This window comes from Macadamia integrifolia, chromosome 5, assembly GCF_013358625.1.
Source record: "Macadamia integrifolia cultivar HAES 741 chromosome 5, SCU_Mint_v3, whole genome shotgun sequence".
Lineage (NCBI taxonomy): Eukaryota > Viridiplantae > Streptophyta > Magnoliopsida > Proteales > Proteaceae > Macadamia > Macadamia integrifolia.
In genome coordinates, this window is record NC_056561.1 from 33529872 (window position 1) to 33557049 (window position 27178).

At 39.5% G+C, this 27178-nt stretch overlaps 2 protein-coding genes across 4 annotated transcripts in view; both read left to right on the plus strand.

The window, feature by feature from the left end:
- Positions 1–603, plus strand: part of LOC122078027 — a 3028-nt gene extending 2425 nt beyond the window's left edge. Inside the window, exons 7-8 of the mRNA XM_042643904.1 lie at positions 94–104; positions 241–603. Of these exons, the coding sequence (XP_042499838.1) occupies positions 94–104; positions 241–603 (374 nt within the window). The remainder of the gene's footprint in view (positions 1–93; positions 105–240) is intronic.
- Positions 604–2920: 2317 nt separating this feature from the next.
- On the plus strand, positions 2921–26726 carry LOC122079344 (disease resistance protein RPV1-like). Of its 3 annotated transcripts, XM_042645733.1 has the most exons (6): positions 2921–3347; positions 14617–15709; positions 16891–17274; positions 24186–25799; positions 25961–26107; positions 26319–26726. In XM_042645733.1, the coding sequence occupies exons 1-6, from the start codon at positions 3304–3306 to the stop codon at positions 26328–26330; spliced, it is 3294 nt and encodes a 1097-aa protein (XP_042501667.1). In that variant the 5' UTR covers positions 2921–3303; the 3' UTR covers positions 26331–26726. The 3 variants fall into 3 exon arrangements, with proteins under 3 accessions (XP_042501667.1, XP_042501666.1, XP_042501665.1); XM_042645732.1 differs by having other exon boundaries at positions 14495–15709; positions 25961–26726; XM_042645731.1 differs by having other exon boundaries at positions 25961–26726.
- The last annotated feature ends 452 nt before the right edge of the window (positions 26727–27178 follow it).

A 27178-nucleotide genomic window follows, 5' to 3' on the forward strand; every position in this document is an offset into this window, starting at 1 on the left:
GGAATCTTGTGTATGTTTGTGGGTCTCAAATGCTTGTACACAATTATACATGGGCAAAATGGTTGTGCTTCTAATGAGAGTGTCAAATTGCAGGTCACTCTGAAGCAAATTCACTACTTGAGTGCTCCAGGAAGTGAAATTCCAAACTGGTTTGTTCCAGAACTGCCGAGCTTTTCAAGCCTCAAGAACCGCAGGCTTAAGGGTGTTGTTATATGTGTTGTTATATCTCTTGACCAACAGATACAGAGACCGGAATACCCTGGAATAGTGGACATTGGAGTAGAAATCCTTGATAACAGACTCGGGCAAAAGTACAGTTCCATATTTTACTTGCTTGGAGTTCCAAAGACCAACGAAGATCAATTTTATTTCTGTCGGTATCGGTATCCAGAATGGCATCGACTAGTTACTCACTTCCATGATGGCTATAAAATGCAAGTGACACTGCGCAATCCACCGATTTTTACAGGACTTGAACTGAAGAAGTATGGGATCCATCTGGTTTTTGAAGATGATGATAACTACGATGGTGATGAAGAATCATTGGATGAAACCCACCTATCTCTTTCGGAGAAACTGGCGAAGTTTCTCAGCTCCTTGTAATTGGTTTAAAGCTTTGAGGTCGCATTCTTGTGAACTAGGGAAAGGAACAGTTGAAGCAGGAAGTTGTACTATCAAACCTTGGGAATCTTTCCTTCTCCTCCCCTTCCCCTGTCCTTGTTGGCTATTGGTGTTCTGTGCTTCCCCCTGTTCCTGGTGGCTATTGCTGTTCTGTGCTTTTTGTGTATATTTTGTAAACTATTACTTCTAAGAAACTATATTAAATTGTGTTGCTTTGTTTCCCCTCCAATAATCTTTCAGAACTGTAATGGAGACTTGAACTTTCACAAGCTTTGGGATTTGTGTTATTATTGGTATTTGATTAATGTGAACACTTGAATTCTATTTTACTTTGCGTCTTCTTTTGAAGCACCTATTGGTGTGTAACTTTAGTTACAATATGATTAGTTACACTATGATGGATAATGAAATGATTAAGATTGACGAAAGAGAGGTACCAAAAAGTAATGATTTTAGGTATCTTGGGTCAATCATAAGTAAATAAAATGACATAAAGGATGATGTTTCACAAAGGTTTAAAGTGGGATGTATGACGTGGAGAAGTGCGTTTGGGTGTTGTGTGACTCACATATTCCTTCAAAGCTTAAAGGACAATTGTTAGACCAGCCATGATATATGGGGCAGAATAATAGGCGGTTAAATATCATATTGATAAGTTATGTGTAGCAGAGATGAGGATGTTAAGATGATTGTGTAGCAAAACTGAAAAGATAAATTAAGGAATAACCATATTAGAACTTATTTGGGCATTGCCCTGATTCATGATAACCTCCGAGAAAACCGTTTGAAGTGGTAGGACCATGTGCAATGGAGGCCTAAGGATGCACCAATAAGGAGTGAGTTTATTCAAATTGAAGGAGTTAAAAGAGCTAAGGGCATGGGGATGCACCAGTAAGGAGTGAGTTAATTTAGATTGAAGGAGTTAAAAGAGTTAGGGGCATGCTTAAAGTGATCGTAGGAGAAGTAGTGAGAAAAGATTTACATGGTCTAGATCTTGTCCCAAGTATAATCTCAAATAGATTTGATTGGAGAGTAAGAATTCATGTAGCCGGCCCTATTTATGTGATATTTTACCAATTTATTGTGTTTGTTTTATTTTCCTTCTATTTTTCTTTTTGTTGTTTCTGATGGGCTCATATAATCAATTCCATTAAGTTAGGATAAGGCTGAGTTGTTGTTGGTGATAAGCAAGCTCCAAGAAGATTAAAACATAGAATTGCATTTCTATATAGGCACACATAGGACTATGGGAGGACCCAAACGAGCAGCCCCATTAACAAACAATAGAATCAAAGGACAAACAATCACTAACATTGAAGAAACATTTAACATCTAAGGAAGGCTTATTTGAATGTGGAATCCTTCAGTGATTTGAGGAAGGGGGTGAGAAGCTTCAGCGATTCCACATTGAAGGAGAATGGGGAAGATGGAGTCGAGGGATAGTAGATCGCAGGTGATGGATCGGGTTTCCCCTTTGAGGTCCACCGAAAATCAACTAGTCAGTCCTGCCAATATCTCTCTCAATCTAGACTGTCCACATCTTTAAAGACAGGTGTCGAATTCTGAGCGTAGAATTACATTGAATAGCACTTTCTCATAATTGGAGAGGATCAGCTGACATCTTTAAAGACAGGTGTCGAATTCTGAGCGTAGAATTACATTGAATGGCACTTTCTCAGAATTGGAGAGGATCGGGTGAGATGTGGGTCGTGGGAGCTTTTCTTTTTTTTTTTAATTTATAAGTTCAGGTCTCTCTTGGGTCAACATTATTACAATGGGCGATGGCACATTGACACGTGGACTATGCGATCTCATTCGTCCAAGCTCCGAACTACCCCCGTCAAAATCTTATGTTTTTCTCATCTTTGTTTTTCTTTTTTCTATTACCTACAGAACATGACACGTGGATAATAAGGAGATCAATGATCAAGATTGGGTGAAGATTATTACATCTAGTACATTGATCTTAAAGTTATCCACGTATCGCGTTCTGCAGATAGCAAAACAAGAAAAATCAGGAATAAGAAAAACAGATAATTATTTTTCCATTAAAGTTGTCTTATTTTTTCTGGCCGTCTCCATTGACGTCTTCTCACTTGCGTGAATCATACGTAAGAGTCTACGATGGAGGATGCTTACCCCATTAAGACTCCAAGTCCCCACTCAGTTTATGAGTCACAGCTTTCATCTCTTTCTAATTGACGTAGCAGATTGAAGAGAGAAGATCAGGATCAGAGCAGTGAAATGGTGGAGGAGAGCCAAGAAGAATATTTCCCATCACTCGTCTTCCGATGTCTTCCGATGGGACGTGTTTCTGAGTTTCAGAGGCTACGATACTCGCGATAACTTTACCAGCAGCTTATACAGAGAACTCGTACGGAACAACATCCGGACCTTTCTCGACGACGAGGGTATGGAGGAAGGAGACGATCTCTCCCCAAGCCTGGAGGCGGCGATCAAGGATTCGGCCTCATTCATCGCAATCATTTCGGAGAACTACGCGTCGTCGTGGTGGTGTCTAGAAGAACTCGACAGATTTTGGAAAGCAAGCGTCGGTTACTTCCGGTGTTCTACAAAGTGAATCGTTCTGACGTCCTCAGGCAGAAGGGCCCCTTCGAACATCACTTCCTAAAACAGGAGGTACGTCATGGGGAAGAAAAGGTCCGGAAATGGAGAAAAGCAATGGAAAAAGCTGGGGGCATGAACGGTCGTCAGTCCAATAGCTGGTATTCTCCTTCCCCAGGTCCCTACCCTTGCCAGTGTTTTTTTTTTCTTTTGCTTTTGCTTTTCCTTTTCGGCTGGAGTAACAAAAGGCCTTTGTTGCACTTGCCCATGCCACCTCATAGGATTTTCTCGCAGCTTATCATGTATCAGAGATACTCTTAAATTAGGTCTAATTAGCTCCTCCTACCACTGGGATCCCCTCCTATTGTAAATTGCCTCGGGTGAATATCCATGTTTAGAATAAACTGACAACTAAAAGAAACCCACCGCAGCTTCCTTAGTGGGTTTATTCCCATTATGTAATGAAAGCTTATAGCTGTACAGAGAAATTAAGTAGTAGAACGAAAATACGAGGAAAAGAATCTCTAAGATACATGGAAAGCAATTAACAAATGGATTTCTTCCATATGTAATCTCTATCCCCCCCCCCTCCTCTCCCCCGGGGCGCAAGGCTCAAGCTGAGTGGGAGTGGAAGCAATGCTCAGCTTAGAGCTAAGAAACTGAAACCAAGGGGTGGACCAGCCTTTGGTAAAAATATCAACGACCTGGTCTTGACTGGAAACGAAATGAACAACAAACTGACCACAAATGACTGTTCACGCATACAATACAACAACAATAACAACAAAGCCTTATCCCAACCGTTCACGAATCACGACTACATTGATAATCAATTTTTTTGTGACGGGTACCAGCGTGGAAAATATGATTTGCAGCAGGGTAGGTGGCAGACAACTTGTCACTGAACAAAGGTGGAGAATGGAGATCGAATAAAGAGGCTAAAATTTCGTAAAAGAGATGGCACCCAAGTCAATTCAGCAGCTGTGAAAGAAAGACAATGGTACTCAGCTTCAAGTGTAGGTTACTTCTTAAAACCCTAGGCGATAAGATTATTGCCAAGGAAAATACACATACTAAAAGTGGAGCAGCAGTCATCAGGATCTCCAACCCAATCTGCATCCACGAAAGTTCAAAGCTGTAATGACGTGGAAGGATGAAACTGAATTGTAATTGCCCCATAGATCCTATATCTAATCTACATGAGAAGAAACCAGGTAAGGGAGGGGATTGTTATTTGTACAAATGGTACTTTGAACTTAGAACGAGCATGAAGAAATTAACGATACTTTTTATCTTTTGAGTTGTTCTGCCGGATCGGTTGCTCAAGATCTTTGGTCTCTACCCGGACCCGATGAAAAAAATTGGATCACTTCTTATGGATTTGTTGAGAATGATTCTGATTTAGTTCATGGACTGTTTGAAGTAGAAGGTGTTGAGTTCTGGTGGGATCCTCACAAACAGAAAAATATTGTCGTCAGTTGGATAGATAGTTCCTTGTTCCTTTCAAGTAACGTAAAATGCATCTTGCAGCTGCAAACTGAGTAGAGGTAGGAGCATACATGTACTGACATACTTGTTAACAACAAATGATATCTCAGACTATGTCATGGTTGTTTATTGTAGGGCACCAACCACACCATGATACAGAGGAGTTGTAAGAGGTTCATCAATCTGTACGTAGAGACGAGAACCAGAAGTTTCTATAGTGGGAATAGGCTTGGCACTTAACGTTGACCGGTTTCAGTAAGCCCATAAGATATTTAGTCCGGGTTAGAACAATAGAGTCAGAAGTTAGATGCACATTCATGCCCCAAAAAAAAAGGGCAGGACCAAGATGTTTCATGTCAAATTGAGTACCAAGAAAAGAAATGAGCTGCTGAAGAGCATTGTCGTTGTATCCTATTAATAAAATATCATCCACATAAACTAAAAAAAAAAGGGCAACCCTATGCACGAGGTTCTTGCTACAATAGGGCCTGGGAGGGACAAAATATCATCCACATCAACTGACAAAATAATAGTATGCCCAAAGTGATGGAGGGTCAGTAGGGGAAGGGAAAGAATCTCATGGCTGAGATAGCTATTACCTGAGAGGGGGAGATGCCCAAAACCTGAGGGGTGAGATGCCCATTTGCTAACTCTTTCCCTCCTTCCCAGCCCCACCATCGAATTCCTTTTTTGCTTTGTTTTTTTCTTTATTTATGAGTGTTGTGAGATCATTGAGCTCAAGAAGATGGTGGGATCATTCCTCATTCAACGTATTCCTTCAGACGGTCTCCTCCTTTTCCTAACTCGACGGAGTCGAGTTTTTTTTTTCAGAGGAGGAGAGTTGATGTAGACACGGCTGCACTTGCTTGGTTGGACCAACATGACCGGCTTTGGAAGCCAAGAGACAAGAAGAACCGGTCCAGCCCAAGGTTTTAGTCCAACAAGGGTTGAAAATAAAATTAGTTGTTTACTTATCTTTTAGTTCATGCCATTTATTTTCCAGATTTGAGCATAGGAGTTAGGATTTCTTTCCTCGCATTTCCTTTTATGGTTGTTTCCTAGTTTAGGATAGATACTACTTCAGTTGAGTTTCTGATTTCATGTTTTAAATTTGCTATATAGTGGCTACACTGTTACCGATGGACAAGTTAGAGTAATTTTAATTTTGAATGAGAATTGGTTACAATTTGTCCTTTGTGAGAGTGCGTGTTTCCTCTTTTTCCCCTGCTCTGATCCTCTTTTTCTTCCCTAAGGCTCTCCATCACAGAGTGTCATCAAGTAAACATGGAAGGATTAGATTTGCTGTAAATAACCCCAATTTTGAACAAGAACTGGCTGAAATGAGTGAGCCATGCGCTTGGAGCTTGGTGGAGACCATATAAAGCTTTATGCAACTTACACACATGCATGGGTATGGTAAGATCAATAAGCCTGGTGGTTGGTGCATTTATACATCCTCAGAGAGAAAACTATGTAGGAAAGCATCTTTCACATCAAGGTGATGGGTCGGCCAATGGAAAGAAACTACAGAGAAAATAAGATATGTATGGTGGTTGGTTTTTAGTCTGATGTAGAATTAAGGCTGAATTGGGTTGACCTGTCTAACAATCTTGACAGAGAGGAACTGGGTCTGGTTGGATTTTTGGGATCAGTAGAATCTATTGGATTTAATTTATTTAGGAGAGATTTAATTATTTTATTTTGGAGAATATTTGCAACTTTTTTATTTGGTAGTTTTTAGACAAGTAGGGAATACCAATTCGAGTTTTATTTTGTTTCTAATTTTATTAGTTAAGATTTTAGGAGATATTAGGAGACTATTTCTATTTCAGTTTTAGTCTTTAATTAGGAAGTTTTAATTTTGGTTTGGTATAAAAAAGCATGTAACCCAACTTGTTAAGCATATTTTGAGAATGAATTAAATTGAATTGTTTAGTGCCGGATGGGTACTTGCAAGGTCATGTGACCAATCTTTCCCCCCTTCGTGCAAGCTCTCTCTCTCTCTCTCTATATATATATGTATATATATCTCACACATCTCTTCTTCTCTTCCCTTGCATGACCCTCTTTCTCTGTCTTGTTCTTTCTTTATTCTTTTCTGGTTTTTTGTTTCTGAGTAGTGTTTGCTTCCAGTTTTGGATCAAACTCCATTAATTCTTCTTGGTCCTTCCCAATATTTGGACTGAAGGTTCTACACCTTAGGGAGACCTACCCATATGAGTTTCAGCCCCAAAGGAATCCTCTGCTAGAAGGAATCGAACCAGCAAACAAGTTGTTTTTGGGATTTCCGCCAGACTTGAGTAGCAGAACTTTTGTTCCCCATTTTATGCTTATTCTTGGTGCTGCTTGTGTGGAATCGGTAGGCCCTGGAGTGGTGATTCCATGTGTTAGATCAAACACCAAGAAATACGAAAATAAATAGACAATAGATCTGCACAACACAGAGATTTAGCAAGGTTCATACACCAGTATGGTGTGCTACGTCCTCAGGCGAAGAAGAAGATGTTTCACTATGCGAAAGAGAGATTGCACCCAAGCAGCGGCGAGAAAACTCGCTCTGAAACCCTAGCTTGATAAACCCCTAAAATACATTGACTTTCTCAACAAGATAACAGTACATTATATACTCTAAGTTGGGTCGACCCACAGTCGATCTGGTCGAACCATAAACTTTCCATTCAGGTCGCCACCAAAATATGTCGGAGTGAGTCAATCTTCAAAACGGGTCAAGAATTTCGAGACAAACTTAACACTATGCCTGAAGTTTCATGTCCAATTGGCTAATATTAAAGCAGATCTTCCAGTCGAAGGCTCCTTGTCCCTCCACCTCTGGTTTGAGTTGAAGGTTGAAGAAGACAATCTGAACAAGAATTTTATTAAAGTGGGTTTCCATCTTCCCCTCTCTTGTTACTTCTCTTTAGCCTTTTGGCTTTTGTTTTTTGTTTTTTGTCTTTTGTCTTTAGACTTTGTCCTTTGTGTTAAAGGCCTTATTTTTATTTCCATATTGTTGCCCTTACTTTTCTCTCCTTATAACCCCCTGCCATTAAGATTTTTGTTGTTCATAGTTTGCCCCTAAACAATAAATAATAATCCTTTGAAATCCTTTTACTTCTTTAGTTGCTAATAACCTTTGAGGGTTCCGGTTTATTACAAGATTGCCACTGGTTGTGATATTTGTGCTATTAGTTAATTAAGTGGGCCCTATGTGATTTGGTTCCGTTTTTGGAACCCGGATCCACATCAAGATCGGATCGCTTATGGGCCCATTCAAACAATTGAGAACTCAAATATAAAGATGTGGCAATTCTGTAATAAAACTGTACCTGAAAGGGTTAATAAGGAATAAAAGATGAAAAGGCCTAAAAGGGTTTTGATTATTGACTAGGGGTAAACTAGGAAAGCAAGATAAAGTAAAGGGACATGAGGGGTTATAGACAAGAAAAGAGGGGCAATGAAAAAGTACTTGTGACAAGATGGGAAAGCTTAAGACAAAAGGGAATTGTGAGGAAAGAAGAGTCGTCTTCTTCCTTACTACATTAACCCATGGCGGAAAGCAACCACTGAACAAAGGAGAAGAACTCCTTCACTTGCCGTCAACTGGACTTGAGTTTTCTGGCGTTTCCACTTGAATTTTTTATTCTTATTAAGGGACTTAAGAAGAAATTTGATGATGGATTGAAGGAGTTTCGAGAACTTACTCACTTGATATTGGACGAGTTTTATAGAAGGAGAGGATCATCACCACTCGATCAACATCCACAATCAAAAGCTTTGATGGAGTGATAATCCAGCACATCTCATGGTTAACCGTCACGATCTCTTATGGTCGTCAACAAATAATATGACTTTGATTGGAACCTAATGGTGGGGTTTCACATTTAAAATCAGACCATTGATCAGTTCTTTAGTTGCAACCTTGATTGGATCGTTCAGATCATCTTAATCGTCATTTCCAATGTCAACCTGTTCTTCCACTAGTAACCCATCCTCTATCATGCTACACACGTTGTCACATAAGCGGTTGGTACTTTCGGTGAACTTCGAGAATTTGATCGAAGTTCTCGAAAGTCCAATCAAATATCTGTCAGTTGCTCCATAAGCCTCTTCATACAGGCAATCAATTCAGGGTCAAACTCTAGACATGCCATTGAAGTAGAGGATTTCACAAGAAATTTGCTCTGATACCACTTGATGCAGATCCGAGTTCCAAAAACGGAATTGTTGATCTTCTGTTTTACCACAAACACCCACTTACAACCAACATGTCTCTTCTCAGATGGAAGAGTCACAAGTTTCCATGTAGCATTCTTTTTTAAGGTATCCATTTCTTTCTCAATTGCGGCCTTACATTTTTTATCTGCAAGTGCTCCCTCCCAATTCTTGGAAACACGAGTAGAAGAAAGGGAAGACACAAAAACATGATAGGAGGGAGAAAGGGAATCATATGAAACAAAATGAGATAGGGTGTTGAGTACAGGTCCTAGTACCTTTTCTAAGAGCAATAGGTTGGTTAGAAGGAGAAATTATACCTAAAATATGAGGCTCAATTGATCCTGGATCCAGGGCTGGCGAAGGGATGTGTATAGGTGCTACAGTAGTGGTGATGGTCTGAAGTTGCTTATTTGTGATATGTCCCCTACTATAAACTTGAAGAGTGGAGTCATCAATTTGTCTCTAGAATTTATCAATGGTTCTCTGGACTGGAATCATCTCCCCCTGAGTTGGAACAATAGGAACATGAGTCTCTGTCATAGGCTCTGCCCCCCTCACTGTCTTGTGGAGCATGAGGATCTTGAGTGGAAGATGATGGGTACACTAATGGAGCAAGCAAATTCAAAGTCATCTCTTCTTCATTAGTAATACCAGACTCCCCGTGAAGAGGTGAAGATGAGTAGTAACCAACAAATTCCTGAAACACAACATCCATTATTACCATCGTACTTCGGGTAAGAGGATGGTAACACTTGAATCCTTTTGTGTTGGAGAGTAACCCAGAAAGATACACTTAGTACTTCGAGGTTTCAATTTTCCCAGTGAATGATGATCCCTAGCATAATAGGCACACCCAAATGTCTTTGGAGGCACTAGGAAGGATGTAATCCCTTGAAGAACCTCAATAAGAGTTCGAGAGTTGAGGACACGAGTAGGCATGTGATTGATTAGGTAAGCTACTGTGAGAACAACATCACTCCAATATTAAGATGGAATCTGTCTAGCAAACATCATGGCTCGAGCAATATCCAACAAGTGCCTATTATTGCATTTAGCCACCCCATTCTGAGCAGGAGTGCCAACACAACTTATTTGATGAAGAATCCTATGATCAGCTAGGTGTTTTCTAAACTGACCCTCCATGTACTCTGTTCCATTATCACTACGGAGAATTTTCAAAGTGGCATTGAACTGAGTCTGAATCATTCTATGGAACCGCTGAAAACAATTGAACACTTTACTTTTGTGCTACATCCAAGGATTAAAGTATCGGTATAGGTCGGCCAAAATTAAGATACGTATCGGAGATACGCTAAAGATACGCTCAAATGGATAGGAAAGACTTTTTTATACACTTTTGTATAAAAAAAAATTGTTAAAAAAACCTATTGATAACATGTATTATGCATAAACACTAAATTGGGGGTATCGCACTAAGAATTTAAGGTTTGTAATTGTCTCATAAATGTAAAATCCTTGTTCCCAACCTTGATTTTCATTTTAAGTTAGAGAGAAATATGGTTGGCAGTAACTTTGGAACAAAAACCCTTCAAAAAATCATGTTTTTCTGAAAAATGACCCAACTTGGCCATTATATGACCGTAGCGCACTATCTCAGTACGTATCGTACCATATCGCTATGTATCAGTCGATACATATTGATAGGTACAGATACATACCGAAACATAGAGTTACGACAAAGGTAATAGTGGATCCTATCTGTTGGATTGATTTTTCAGTTGTGGGAGTCTGAAGCATAGAGTTACGACAACATTCCTCCGTATAAACCAGGGCAAAGGACTGTTCCAGAGTAGGTAAAGGAGATTTGCTAAGCACCTGAACACAAATCAGATCATACTCAAACATTCAAACCAGCCAAGAAATCATACACTCTAATTTTGTCCACATGTTTGGTATAAGCCTTACGTCTTCAACATTAGTGGGATGATAATCTTCAAAGTAATCCAGTTCATACCATCGAGTTTGAAGTTCAGCATAATATTTGGACACAGAGAGTTCTTGCTAGTAGTGATACGAACCTTCTTGTGAAGATCAAATACCTGAGCATCATTCCCTAATTGCCTATGAGTTTCCTTGGTAGCAACCCAAATCCGAGAAGCAGTATCTAAGAGCAAAAATCCTCTAGAAATAGATTGATGAATAGAACCAAATAAGCCATTACAAAGTGTCATTAGTGATGCATTATCCTGAGAGGTACCCTCAGTAGAGGGTTTCTTTAATTTCCCTGTAATGTGTCCAGTGAGGCCTCTACCAGCAATGGTAGGATAGGTAGACCTGGACCAGACGAGGTAATTAGTTCCCTCCAATTTCACAGAGCTAGCCCCAAAAGGCATGTAATCATTGCGACTTTGTCCATCAAATCCAGAGGTTACAGTAGTTACTTCAGACATAATTGAACTAGCAAAAAATTGACAATGAGTGAGAGAAATACCGATCTTCATATCCAGCCGTCAGAAAAGGTCTATACTTGGAATGAATTGCCCAGTAAGGGTAGTGAGGCACTCCTCCAAATTATATATGATTTTGACGAACTGTTGAGATAGGCGAAAATAGGGTAATCCAAGAAGAGGGGAGATTACTAAAAAAATTTAGCAGATAGGGCCACAAGTCTGGTCGATCTTCTCTTCAAGGATGAAGATGATGTCTTAAAAAAATCAGCTGATTCTGAGGAGGGAGTCCCAAAAATCGATTTGGTTAGGGTTTTGAAAAATCATAATTTTGCAAAAATCGGTTAGGGTTGATCTTCAATCTTGCAAGTAGTGATAAGTCCTTTTAGGTTGCTGAAATTGATCTTCAAGAGGTAGAGGTTGAAGCCACACTCCCTTGAAAGTAGAAGAATAAAAAATCGCAGAGGGTGAAGAACCCTAATTTTCTTGCAAGGATTTTGGGTTTTAGTTGATGAGGTAGGGTAGAGGACAGCCACTAGATTCGTAGAAATCACCTCATTAGTTCTACCCTATGGGAGATTAAGGAGACAAAGGTAGGAGAAGATGGAGGTTAACAAAGGTGATGGAAGAAAAGTGAATGGAGGCCTGTGATTCTCGACTCTTGAGGAGAGAAGAAGTGGCTGGAACTGAAAACTTAGATCAGAAATTAGGCTTTGATACCATGTTAACAGTACAAATAGGGAGAATGCTTGTGTGTTCTGACTGATCACAGAAGCCTTTTATTTATAATATGCAAAAAAAGAGCATTAATAGGAGTACAAGTCTAAAAAGTATAAGGTAATTACAAGTATACCCCCCATCCAACACCCCCACTCAAAATAGGGTCGGTGGAGGGGTGAAATTCCCAGTGTGCCCTTGCGGCACACTTAACCACCATATAGAAACTAATTACAAATAAAATCAAATCTATCTAATTAGCTGAAATAGAAAGCCCTAGGAATAAAAACTACTAAATACATAAAGCAGCCAATAAAATAGGTAACAATTTAATCAATGAAATCCCCCACGCAAGGACTAATCTTTCCTAAAAATTAGTGCTAATTAATTCTGTCAAACTCCTCCATGATTTGGCCATGGGACCCTCTTGAAATTCTGGAAAGGTTCCTACAAATCAGCTCAATTTTCCTTGAAAGGAAACCTCCACGCAAGCAATATTGACCTTCAATAATTCAATCTTGTCTTCATCCAGCTAGTATGGCCCCACGAATCAGGAAGGAATCTTCTGCAGTTCTCCACGCAAGAGCCTTGGGTTGAGCCAATCAAGAACCAAAAACCAAGCTGCCTCCCACAACCAGTCTGGAGTGGTTTTGGGGCCTTGTTCCTGCAATCTACATCAAGTTGACTTCTTCTGAAAAAGCACCTCAAAGGGAGATCGCTTGCCCAAATCAAGGGTTGGAAGTCGATTTACAATGTAAGTTGTTGTTCAGAAAGCATCACTCCATAAATGCTTTGGAAGCGAGGCATGAAATAATAAAGAAAGTCCAGTTTCAACTTTCAACATTATATCATATTTTCCTCTCAATCAAGCCATTCTTCTCAAGAATGTGTGTACATTGAATGCGATGTAATTTACCACGCTTTTTCAACAGATTGGAAAATGGACAACTGGTGAAATCTCGTGCACCATCACTTTGAATATATTTAATTGTAGTGTGAAATTGATTCTCAACCAAATTTAATTGAGTTTGAAAGCATTCAAGTGAATCAGATTTCCTAAACAAAGGAAATATCCAACTAATGTGAAAAATCATCCACAACCAATAAAAAGTACCGATGACCAGTTCTAGCAACAACAGGAGCTGCTCCCCAAATGTCCATATGGAGTAATTTCAAGGGTCTAGAAGTAAGAGAATATGTCAAATTAAAAGGAACTTATGAGCTTTCCCTGACAAGCAACCCTAATATGGTTTATTAAGTGTCCTATGTCCTCAATATACTAATGAATTTCCTTTCTAAAGAAAAGAGAGTAGCTTATAATTGGGATGGCCCAATTTGTTATGACAGACAAACATGGAAGCACAATCACCAGCCAAACATGCAATTGGAGAAGTCATTGGTGCCGTTGAGATAGGGAACAATCCTCTCTCATTTGATCCTTTTAGCAAAATTCTCCCGATCTCCTGGTCCTTAATAACATTTCGTGAGAGTCAAACTCAAATACGCAGTTGTAATCTTTTGAAAACTTTGCCACAAAGAGGAGGATTCTTTTGTATTGTAGGCACATGCAAAACATCATGAAGAATGACAGAATGAGAACCAAAATTGAGTGGAACCTTACCAACATCTTGAATAGGTAATCCTGCCCCATATCCAACTGTAACTTGCTCAAAACCAGTATGGTTTGATTGGTGTATCATACTGGAAGAATCAAAGTTCAAATGATTTGTTGCACCAGTGTCGGGATACCTAGTGTTGTCTGCAAGACAAAGACCTGTGAGAAGATGACACATATTCTGGCTAGAAAGTCTGATTAATCCTATTATGGCAATTCAGAGCAGAGTGGTAAGGTTTTCCACAAATCTGGCAATGAATGTGTGGCCGATTGGCCTGAAAATTGTGCCCTCCACGACCACGACCACTACCACGACCGCGACCACGACCGCGACCACAATTAATATATTGAGAAGAAAAATCATTTGATGAACTAGAATTATTACAGTTATTGTCATAACCTTGACCAGCACATGAATTAGAAGGAAAAGAGGACGAGCAATTGTTACCTCTACCTTGACCCCGTGAAGCAGTAAATGCAGCTGAATCTGAAACTAATTTATGATGCATATTTTCAAGATACTTTTAGTATCTTGAGTAAGCAATAAATCAAACAAATAATTTATTGCACAAGTATTAGAGCATAACCTGCTCTGATACCATGCCAACTTTGAGAAATCTACCGTATCGTCCTTGGTTTGTTTGTGTGTTTATTCCCATTAGATAATGAAAGCTTATAGCTGTATAAAGAAATTACAGCAAGGAAAGAATATCTAAGACACATGGAATGAAACAATCAAATGGATCTCCTCCATGTGTAATCTCTATCAGAAATGAATCTCCATTCTCAATTAAGAGCACATTTTTGTTGAAGGCTAAACTACTTTAAGGTGTTAAATACTGATATAAATCATTTCCTTTCTCCACAGGTGAAGTGAGGAAGCATGTAAATTTTAGCTTCACACTGGCAGAAAACCATTGCACCATATTGTATTTGATTTCCTTTCATTTTTGTCATTTGTATTAACTATGTGCTAATGTTAATTGACAAGAACGACGACTTACGGTTGATTCAAGACATAGTTAAGAAGATATTGCCTAAAGTGAATAACAGTCCCCTGGGTGTGGCTAAATACCCCGTTGGTATCAATTTGCGTGTAGCAGAGCTAGTGGAGCTGCTAGACATGAAAACCAATAATGTCCTAGTTGTTGGATTTCATGGGATCGGTGGGGTTGGCAAGACCACCCTAGCTAAGGCTGTTTACGATCGGGTCGCTGCTCGCTTTAACTGTCGTTGCTTCATTCCAAATGTTGGAGACACTTTGAGAACACATAATGGTTTGATTTCCCTTAAAGAGAAGCTTAACCATGAACTTAACAAAGAGCACAGTGGAGGTGAGGTTATTACAGGTGTCAATTATATTTCTGGGAATCAAGTTCTTATCGTTCTTGATGACGTTGATGATGTAGAGCAAATTCATGCTCTAGTGGGTAACAGTGATTGGCTTTACAATGGAAGTAGGATCATTATCACCACAAGAAATAAAAAAGTTCTAAGGGAGGACTTTGTGAACCTTGTCTTTGAGGTGAAAGAATTAAGTTCCTCTGAATCACTTCAACTCTTCAGTTATCATGCATTTGGAAGAGGAAAACCGGCAGAAAATTTCTTTCATCTCTCTGAGAAAATTGTACACTTCACAGGAGGACTGCCTTTGGCATTAGAAGTATTTGGTGCTTCAATGGTCAGTAAGAAAAAGGAGAAGGAATGGGAAGCCGCACTGGAGAAGTTGAGAAATATTCAACCAGCTAATCTTCAAGAAGTGTTGAAGATAAGTTATGATGAACTAGACGAAGAGGAGAGGTGTGTATTCCTTGACATTGCATGTTTCTTTGTCTCAAAAGGTATGGAGATAGAAAGTGCTATTGATATATTTAAGGGCTGCGGTTTCAATGCGGAGGAGACAATAAAAAACCTCACTGAAAAATCTTTTATTAAGATTTTGGATGACAATACCTTGTGGATGCACGATCAACTTAGAGATATGGGACGGGCAATAGTTCGACAAGAAGACCTTACAAATCCTGGTAATCGTAGTAGATTGTGGGATCGTGATGATGTAATGGCTATTTTGGATTCTGACAAGGTATGCATGATAATCACCTTTTTTTTTTTTTTTTTCTTCTTCTTATCTTGTGTAAAAAAATCCTCCATTGAAACTTCAGTAAAGAAGCTGAACTAATCATGTTCTGATTAAACTCCAAAGCAAACTTATGATAAGGGTATTTGGGCTGGCTACATAAGCCAAAGGAGGATGGTTAGCAATTATGTGTTGATTAAAATATACCCTTGTCTCCTGGACAGGCTTCCCTGTGGTTTTGTGTAGAGTTCATTCTCAACATGATTAGTTTTTAACCTAGATTTTGCCATTGCACTCCCAGTTGTAAACTGTACCACTTACGTAACTTTCCCAATATTGTTATCGATGCATTCCAAGGGAGGATAACAATGTGCCATCAGTTGGCTGATTTTGGAACTACAAATCCTTCAAAAGATGGTTCTTTCCTTGATCTAAGTCCTGCTTCCATTGTAAATATTGTCTCAGAGGAAACATCCTCCGCTTCTGTAGCTGATCAATGAAATAATGATGTTTATATTAGGTGGGCGTTTATGTAAAAGATATGAACACAAAACAGTCCTTGCTAGTTATATAACCACTTGACATTTGTGAAGGTGGTTTAGCAGCTGACTCGTGTGCCTCATAAGTCATAAATGTTTCAGAAGTAAGGACCCCAGAATTCCTTTTTTTTTTTTTTTTCTAATGAGAAAATACCCCTCAAAGGCTGATATTTGACAAAGTAATTGGACTATTAATGTACAAAGAAAATAAAGAAAAATGAACTCAGAAGCTAAGTGGAAAACATGCAAGTAGGTAGAATTTTTGGGATCCTTCCTAGCTCAAATAAATTAATTGGTCTTCTTCTATTTTTGGTTGCTCGGCTTCCCTCCACCCTCAAAGCCTTCGCCCTATTTTAACAGGTACATTGTTGCCACTTGCTGACCATAGCCATTACTTGTTACTGATAATAGTCTCTGTCCTCCATGATAATTAGTCGAAGGCAAGCATTCTAGTGCTTTCATAGCCAGGTGATGAGCCTTGTGGATGTGGTTGTAGAGAAGCTTTCTGTACAAGCTGAAGACAACCAATAACTTGCATTTGATTATGTAGACCCATCTAAAAGGATTTACAGTTTTTTAATCTTCTCTTCCCATGGCCAATATTTCTGTTCTCAGTTTTTTGAAGTTTTCATGTATGGTTGACTTTAGGGTACAGCAGTGATTCAGGGCATCGTCCTTGACTTTGGAGATATTTCAGAATCTAAAGAACTTGCTAAGATCTGCAACCCAACATATTCCATTACTACACGCTTAAAGGAAATCCTTTTGAAACGACAGAAAGATAAAGAGGCCAAGTTGTTCACTGTAACATTTCAACCAATGGTTAACATGAGACTGCTTCAGATTGATCATGTGAAATTGGAGGGAGCCTTTAAACATTTCCCTCCTGATCTGAAATGGCTACAATGGAAAGGATGTCCTTTGGAAGTTCTTCCTCCTGACTTTTGTCCTCGGAAACTTGCTGTCCTTGATCTCTCGGAGAGCAAAATCAGACATGTGTGGAGCCGAAGACCATGGAGGGGCCCGTACAAGGTAAGTTTCACTAATCAAATCAAACCTTTTTTTTCTTATATTAATTGTTTATAGTGCTGTTATTATAGTTTAGTGCTTCTGAGGAGCATGGTTGCATTTGTGAACCTGATATGTGAACACATGCTACCAAAAAAAAATGGAGGGTCGAACTTTATTTTTTTTTCCCATCAGTGCTAGTGGTTTTGGATTACTGGTAAGGTTTCTAACATCATATGACCTAAACCTTTTTGCATTGAGTTGTTAATTTGTGATGTACCACAGATCACAGGACCCTTGTTCATTTCCTGCTCTCCGTGATCGCTTATTAACCTTATGATCTGATCCACATGACCACATGGTTCTCAAATCCCACGAACATTTGCAAACCCATTGACAAAGTTGTTGGTGGATTCAAAATAACATCGTCATAGAATTCAGAATCCTATCCAGAACAGAATTGTAGAGATGCGCTCTCTGCTGACCAGGGTTTGTGATATTCACCAAACCAGTATTCAGTTCAGTCTCAAAATATTAGTATACCTAGGTTTCATCAAGTCCTTCAACATTTCAAAGTTTCCAATGGTTGGATTCTAAGTTAATGGCTAAAGGATGAAAATAGAATTGGGTTCCAACTTAACAACTTCATGTAAAGATTTGAGGCGACAACAAGAGGGGTGGGGGTTGAATTGGGTATAAGAATAAAACTTTGATAATGGATGATGCTTAGCATCCCAATGCAATAAAGATGAACCAAAGGATAGGTTCTGAGAATGTGAGAATGTGAGAATGTGAGTGTGCAAGTGTAATTGAAAGGGGACAGAGAGAGACAAAGGAGACCCAAGGAATTTTTAGAGGTTTGGAAACTCCCCTACGTCCACTACCAAGTGATAACACCACACTTGGATTTCCACTTGTGACCTTCCAAAAATAGCTCTAAACACGCTGCCACTGTGTGAACCTATGATTTCACAACTTTTGATGTATGGGGCCCCTTTGCCAAACACTGCGTAAGTGCTGGACAAGGTCAGATGGGGCCAGAACACTACCCAACTATCATTTGCCCCACTGTCTGACCATTCCAGCTCTGCCAACTCACCACAGTCACCAGAACACGCTGTAGTTGCCAACAATGACAACCTACACTCCAGTTGACCAATAGTTTCCTAATTTAGTTCTTTCTCAATAGGTTGGACTTTGTATCTTTATATATGCATATCATCCTGGAATTAGAGATTGAATGGATTGAATCTAGTTAGAGTTGCAGTACCATAGCTTGGAGCCAAGAGTTGGCCGCGTGGTTTTCTTCCCTTTCCCCCCATCAATTCGGTTCTCCTCCCTCTCTGGTTAGCTTTCATCTTTCCTTCCTATTCCTTTCTTTCTTCTTTCTTCCTTTTTGTTCTTCTTTTCTTTCTCTTTTCCTGTACTGCTCTAGTGTAACTGGGTTCAGTCAGAGAGGGGGAGAGAGAGAGAGAGAGATCAACTTCTTTCGGCCTCAACTTTTGGGATCTGAAAGTCACCTTAGGAGCAACCAAGAGATCAACCTCTTCCAGCCTCAACTTTTGGGATCTCACCTTAGGGGCAACCAAACCCTAGAACTTTGGCCCCAAACACTACCCCACAAGAATCAATCCTGCAACTAAATTGGTTCTAAATGCGTCCGTCAGGCCTTGTTTCAGCAGGTTCCCTTTAAATTTGAAGTTGTTGGATCACTCAATTGCTTGCTGGAATTAATAGGTATGTGAATCAGTAATGTCAACTCAATCAAAGATCAGTTGAGAGAGTTCTCCCAACTATAAGCACTTCTGCTTTTCCTCCTCTAAGTACTTCTCCTTTTCTGCCATATTATCTCTTATTTACGATTAAGCCCCTCACTTGCTATTATTATGTAACAACCCTTCTATTCATGCTTTATTTCCATTAAAAGCTTAACTTGATTCATAATTTCAGAATTTCCCTCCACCATTTAGAATTCCTATTGCCCCTATTGAAGTTCTAGGGGCAGTTCTGTCCTATCGGTCTTAGTGTCTCTTTTATCATTATAAGAAGTAGGTTAGGGGTATTACCTAACTCTCTTTTAGTCATATATATATATATATATATATTAGGGAGGAGGGGCCTGCGATTTTGACCTAACACAACACACAATCGCAGGCTGCCTCTCCAAACCATTCGGTGGCCTCTTCTTTCTTCTTCCTTTTCTCTTTCTCCTTGTTTTCTCTTGGCTTGATTACTTAGATTCTGGTTTGCAACATGGTATTAGAACCTCAGTAATCAAATCGAGGGTGTCTCCTTTTCTCTTCTGCTGATTTTCTTCTTTGTTCTAAAACCTTGTGGTGTGCAGCCACCTATTGCTGCTTCTACTATGCATTAAACCTCCTTTTCCATTGATGGAGTGCTTCTACATTATCTGATGCAGATTAATCACCAAAATAGGCTTGTTTTATTAGGAATAAGCCTAAGGTTGGGTTCCATACATGTTGGGCCTTTGATGCCAAGTGTTTTGAGTGTGATAGACCACTTTTATGGGTCTAAAAGAGGGGCTCTAAGGTTGCATACGGGATTGCTAGTTAGTTTCCTTTTCAGTTGGCTTTGATGGGTTTTATTTAGTTTATAAATTCAACATTAGTTAGTTTCTAATGACAGTACTTCTTATTTCCTAGTTTCTATTTCTAGAATTAGTAACTAAAGGACTCGATTTTTGTTTAGTTTCCTATTTCAGTTTTTGAAAATTAAAACGTCTATTATTGTAACCCCCCATCACTATTATAAATAAAGGAGAGGGCTCTCATTATAGCCTAACGATTTATACAAACAAAATTGCTTGCTGCTGCTGCTATGTCTCTGCTGGGACTGCTGTGTGTGTGATCACAGTGGAAGGGAGTGGTGCTTGATCCATTGGACTCCTTGCGGTGGGAAGCTTTATTTTCAAGAGTCTAGTGCTGCCAAACAAATCAGGCACTTTATATTGCAACTTCTGCCCAGAATTTCTGTCAAAAGTTACAATCGGCCTCTACTGTTGGAAGTAGTTCCAGCCATGGGTTTGCTCCCCAATTCTGGTCGACAGTTCCTCCCTGTCTAACTAAGGATTGACCCTGGTCTGGGCTTGTTCTGAACAGCCAACTGTGAGTTATTTAAAATCACCATTTTCTTGTCTTATAGTGACCTGTGTGCCCAGATCTGAGATCGATTGGTTTGATTAGATTCCTATGGGTTCTTTGGCCTTTGGTTCATTGTTTTCAGTTGATTTGAACTTATTTAAACCATTAATGGTCACTGGTTTATTTTTACTTTGCCAATATTGATCTGTCCTAAGTAGTACTGGTTCTGGAGATCGATAGCTTGCTGGTTTGCTTTTCTATTCTGCTGGTATGATTTTACTGGTCTATGTTGGTTGGTATCTGGTTGTTCTTTGATTAAAAGTTCCTGCAGTTGAGACTTGGTTAGACTTCCTATCCTAGTCTACATTATTATCTACTTGACAATCTACTACTGCTAGGTTGGAGATCTCCCTACCCTTTTATCGATTTCCCCCCATACAAGGAAAATCGATTATTATCAGGGTTTTCCCTATATTGATTTTGGTCCTCTTTCTTGGTTGATGTCGGCGGCTGCTTTTTTGGGATATGTTTGGTGGTTCTGCTGTGGTTGCTGCTCTTCTTGCTTAGTTCTCTCTAGTATATGACTTTATAAGGCTATGAGCTCCATTGGTTGATGCTCCATCAAAACCTTGAGAAATCAATTTCTCCCTGATACTGATTTATGGTCTTCTCAACTTTTTCAAATGAGTTTTCATGTGTACACCCATGAAGATGTATTGTGAGCTTGTGACAACCAAGCAACTATATACATTGTCAGTAATCTAGTCTATCACGAATGGACCAAATACATTGAAGTGGACTGTCATTTTGTTTGAGATGCCATGTTGAAGAAGCCAGTTGGGACTCCGTTTGTTTCTTCTTTAGATCAGCTAGCTGATATATTTACCAAGTCTTCGTTTGCCCATAGTTTTCGTAATTTTTGTAACAAACTGAGCATGGATGACCTATATGCTCTAACTTGAGGGCGAGTGTTGAAGTTCTAAGGGCAGTTCTGCCCTATCGGGCTTAGTGTCCCTTTTATCATTGCAATAAGTAGGTTAGGGGTATTTAGACCTCTAACCTACTCTCTTTTAGTTATATATAAAGGAGGAGGGGCCTGTGATTGTGACCTAACACGCACAATCGCAGGCTGCCTCTCCAAACCATTCGGTGGCGTCTTCGTTTCTCCTCTCTTCTTTCTTCTTTCTTTCCTCTTTCTCCTTGCTTGCTCTTGGTTTGATTACTTAGATTCTGGTTTGCAACACCCCCTATTCAGTTATCTCTTAAGGGCCTGATTTGTCTCAAAAATTCAGAATTGTGTTTACTTTATACTTTCAGTTGTTTATTACTTGGGTTTACCCATAGTGGCCTACAGGCAGGGTTTTGAAATCGGGTTGCATCACTGTTGTTTGGGTCTACATAGTAAAAGAGTGAAAACTGAGGTGGTAAATATATAACCAGGGGTTGGATCTTAATGTGTTGATGTTAGATGAGAGTTCCCTTCATACAATCCTATCTGGTCTAACGTGCTTACAGTTTTAGGAAATCAAGGAGCTAGAATCTTGTTGCAATACTTTCATGCTGTTAGCGAGGGCAGAGGACTAACTTCCACTCAATATTGTTGAAGATCAAGAAGCTGGCAATAAATGCACATAGTGTCCTGCCACTGAAACAATGACAGAATTTGCTTTTCATGATTTTGGTCAGGTGGTAAGATAGTCCAACTCCACAAGAGTGCTAGGGAAACAAGCATTTTATGTGCTTAACAGCTACATTGCCAATCTCGTCTAGAGTACCTATGATGCAACCATATCTTATCAAAATAATTAAGTCCTTTAAGTGGTTTCAAGCAAAGGAAGAAGTCAAATGCAATCTGATGAAGGGCAGAGATCAGAAAATTTGCAGAGACCTATGGGTCTGATCAATAGGAGAACATCAACAAAGGAGTTCAGTGACGTTGATGGAATATTAAGGCAAAAGGAAATATGCCTTAATGAACTGAGACAGATCCATAAATCGATTGGGGATCTTAGCGAGTTACGTCACCTTAACCTGAGGAGATGCAGGAATCTGGGGGAGTTTCCAGATGAAATTACTGGGTTGAGGAAGCTGGAAACCCTTATACTCTCTTGTTGCCACAAGCTGACAAAATTACCCGATGACTTGAAGCCTATGAAGTCTTTAACAGAGCTTCTACTTGATGATACTGCTATAGTGAAACTACCTGATTCTATATTTCATCTTGAGAAACTTGAGAAGCTTGATTTCAAAAATTGTTTGTCTGGGTATCTAAAACAGAGCAGTCCATGTATTTTCTTTACAGTTAACTTTCGGTGGTCAAAGCTTGTCCATTCTGCGTAATTTTGGTGATGTTTGAAAGGTTATTATCTATTTTAACTTTGTACTTGTAGAGTTATTACTGATTTATTGAAAATGTGTTTGTCTATGACCCCATTTTATCCATGTAGCCGACCCCATTTAGGTGGGGTTTTCTTCTGATCTGTTGTTGTTGTGTTCCTCTCCTATTACTTTCATTTTACCTTTTCTATTCCTTTTTTCTTTGGACGGATCCATGTAGCCGACCCCATTTAGTCGGGATAGGGCTGAGTTTTGTAGTTGGAGAGTTTCAGCAATGTTATTTAGCCTTTAATTTTATTTACTGTAGGGATTAAGAACACCTATTATATTACTTAAGATTAGGGGGTAATAATTGGGTTTTCCAGAATCTTGGATTGTTATTGTTATCTTTTAATATTCTGGGTTTTGCTTGATGTAATCAATCACTGTTGCGGTTACCTTACAATAACGGGTATTTTTGGTATTCTAAATTATGAGACTGCCATTGGCTCATGTCAAGTCATAATGACTTTTGTCTTTTCCTGGCGACAATTTGGTGTACACCAGGATTCCATTGAAGAGATTTTTCTCTCTTTCTTATTTTTGTTGGGTTTGGTGTCTTTTATCTAGACTAGTTGATGGGTTTGGTTCAACAATCCGATTGGTTGTCCATTAGGGTCTTTTAATAGGGAAGGTGGAGAGACACCAAGGTAGAGAGAGTGGAAGAGAGTGGAAGAAGGTGGAGCCTCCCAAAGTGAGTAGAGTCTTCCAAGGTGGTTGAAGTTTTCAACTGAAGTGGAGTCTCCAAGAGTTGAGGCTTCCAAGAGTGGAAGAAAGTGGAGTCCAAGTTCTTCCAAGGAGGTGACGTCTTCTAAGAGAGTGGAGTCTTCCAAAGAGGTAGAGTCTCCAAGAGAGTGGAGTCTTCCAAGGGAAGAAGAGGAGTCCTATAAAAGGAGAGAGGTACCTAACAAAGGGGGTAGTGAGATCCAAGTAGCGAGAAGCCACAATGTGTGGAAGGGGGATGAGAGAAGAGTGTACAAAGGGGTTTAGGTTTGGGAATCAATTGGTGAGGGTTGTATTCTTCTCTTGATCCTAATGGAAGTTTGGACTCACTACATGGATGTAGGTGGTATTGCCGAACCACGTAAATATCCTGTCTCATATGTATGTGCTTGTTTTATTTCCTGTGCTCATTGTTCCCACACATACATTTTTGTGTGTCATACCCACTTCTGTGGGCATATACAGTTTTGTATGTCCTGCACATTTTCGTGCATTGCTCTCATTGGAAGCAGAACGTTGCGTCCACTCCCTGACAATTTTCCCCCCATACATTGTGACAACTTGGGTTTTGAGAAGCTGGGTGCTACTTTATGTTGATATGATTGCACTGTTTTACTGGTTTGCTTGGTGTTTCCTTTGTCAATTCTGCCTACTATATTCTTCCTACTATACTTATCAGTCCTGCCTCAAGCTTGCATTTCTTCTCTTACAGAAGAGGATTTTGTTATTGAACAGATGACTGAGAAGCTGCAGATTCTGAATCTCTATGGTTGCTCTAACCTAACTGCTACACCTGATTTCTCTGAGCTCCCAAAATTGGTAAAACTGGTTCTTGAAGGTTGTAATGAACTGAGACAGATCCATAAATCGATTGGGGATCTTAGCGAATTACGTCATCTTAACCTGAGGAGATGCGGGAATCTGGAGGAGTTTCCAGATGAAATTACTGGGTTGAGGAAGCTGGAAACCCTTATACTCTCTTATTGCCACAAGCTGACAAAATTACCCAATGACTTGAAGCCTATGAAGTCTTTAACAGAGCTTCTACTTGATGATACTGCTATAGTGAAACTACCTGATTCTATATTTCATCTTGAGAAACTTGAGAGGCTTGATCTCAAAAATTGTTTCTCACTGAAGAAACTACCACCCGTCTCCATCGGAAAATTACTCTCTCTAAGAGAGCTTACTCTTAGTGGTTCTGCTGTGGAAGAAATTCCTGAATCCATAGGATTATTGAAAAATCTCGAAAGACTAAGTTTGGTGGGGTGCAAATCAATCACTGCAATTCCTGATTCCTTCCACAATCTGAAATCGTTATCGGAACTTTTTCTTGATGATTGTTCAATCGAAGAACTGCCAAATTCCATTGGTTTTCTTCCCCATTTGGAGCACTTGTCAGTGAGCTGTTGCAGGTCCCTTAGCAAATTGCCTGCTTCCATTGGTTTATTAGAATCTTTGGTTGAACTTCATCTGAATATGACACCAATCACAGAACTGCCTGATCAGATTGGAGACTTGAACATGCTTGAGAAGCTTCTGATGATTGATTGTAAATTGCTTACCTGTTTACCAAATTCAATTGGAAATATGTATAATCTAACCACTCTGATACTACAAAATTGCGTCATAACAGAATTGCCAGATTCCATTTGTTTATTGGAGAAGCTCGAGGTTTTGAAAGTCAGAAAATGTAAACTCCTCAGGCGACTTCCAGATTCAATTGGAAAACTAAACAATCTGTGCCGGCTCCAAATGGAGGAAACTGCTGTAGCAGTACTCCCTGAAGATTTTGGAAATCTTTCAAACTTAAGGATGTTGAAAATGGCAAAAAGGTCACATTCAGAACAGCCCCAAAATGTCGAAGAATGTACAGCACTAACAAGAAAAGGCCTCCATGAGTCCATGGTTCTTCCAGCTTCTTTCTCGAATCTCTCATTACTATATGAGCTCGATGCTAGTTACTGCAAAATATCTGGGGCAATTCCTGATGACTTTGAGAAACTTTCATCATTACAGACTCTGCAACTAGGCCACAACAATATATGCAGCCTTCCATCGAGTCTGAGGGGGCTTTCTGTTCTCACAAAACTTTCTTTACCGTATTGTGAAGATCTCAAGTTTCTTCCTCCACTTCCCTCCAGCTTGATTCATGTGGATGTTACAAATTGCATTGCACTGGAAACTATATCAGATCTGTCAAACTTGGAGAAGTTGGAAGAGTTGTGCCTTGCAAATTGCCAGAAATTAGTGGATATTCCAGGGATTGAATGTTTGAAGTCCTTAAGAAGTTTGTACATGAGTGGTTGCACCACATGTCATGCAGTCGTCAAGAGAAGATTTTCCAAGGTAACTCTGTCATGGCTAGCATTTCCAAATTATGTCTTTCTGCCCAAGTCCAATTTTGTTCTACTTCCCAAATAGTTAGGAATCATGTAAGTCTCAAATGCTTGTACACGATCATGCTTGGGCAAAATGGTTGTGCTGCTAATGGGATTGTCTAATTGCAGGTTACGCTGAAGCATATTCACCGCTTGAGTGCTCCAGGAAGTGAAATCCCAAACTGGTTTGTTCCAGAAGTGCCAAGCTTTTCAAGCCTCAAGAACCGCAGGATCAAGGCTGTAGTTTTATGTGTTGTTATATCTCTTGACCAACAGGTACAGAGACCAGAATACCCTGGAATAGTGGACATTCAAGTAGAAATCCTTGATAAAAGGCTTAGGAAAAATTACATTTGCACGTTGCAATTGCCTGGAGTTCCAGGGACCAATGAAGATCAGTTTTATTTGTGTCGGTATGCAGAATGCCATGAACTAGTTTCTTACTTCCGTGATGGCTATAAAATGCTGGTGACACCATATTTTACAGGACTTGAACTGAAGAAGTATGGGATCCATCTGGTTTTTGAAGATGATAATGACTACGATGGTGATGAAGAATCATTGGATGAAACCCGACTCTCTCTTTCGGTGAAACTGGCGAAGTTTTTCAGCTCCTTGTAATTGGTTTAAAACCTTGAGGTCAAATTCATGTGAATCATAGAAAGACGGAGAAATTGAAGCAGGAAATAGTACCATCAAACCTTGGGAATCTTTCCTTCTGTTTCACCTTCTCCTTCTCTTCCCTTGTTCCTGTTGGTTATTGCTGTTCTGTGCTTACTGTGAATATTTTAGGCACTGTTACTTTTTAAGTTACTATATTAGATTGTGTTGTTTTGCTTCCCAATCTTTCAGAACTATAATGAAGACTACCACACATGCTTCATGCTTTTTGTTATTTTTGGTATTTGGTTCATTATGGACACCTGACTTCTCTTTTCTTTTGGCTTTAGGTTTTTCAATCTCCTGAATACTGTCCCCACAACCACATGGATTAGGTCATACCGGGTTGAATGAGAATCATTCAACTTTCAGTGAAAGCAGTGAATAGTACTAAACACTCCTATGTGAGTCACCCCAATGTGGTAAGATGAGTCGAATTTAGAACCACACACTTCCTAAGGCAAAAGTCCCTTGTCAAACTCGGCTTCCTCCCTTGAGGTTAGGGCACATGGTTAATGTTCAGATGTATTCTTAGTTTTATTTCCTCCTAGATATATCTTCTAGTAAATATATTGGTAGGGAGGGGAAGTAGATAACTAAGAGACTCTTGAGTTCAAGCCTCATAGTGAGAGCTTTTTGCGCACCAGAGCTCACCAACTGTGCTATGTAGTTATCAAACTGAAGTGT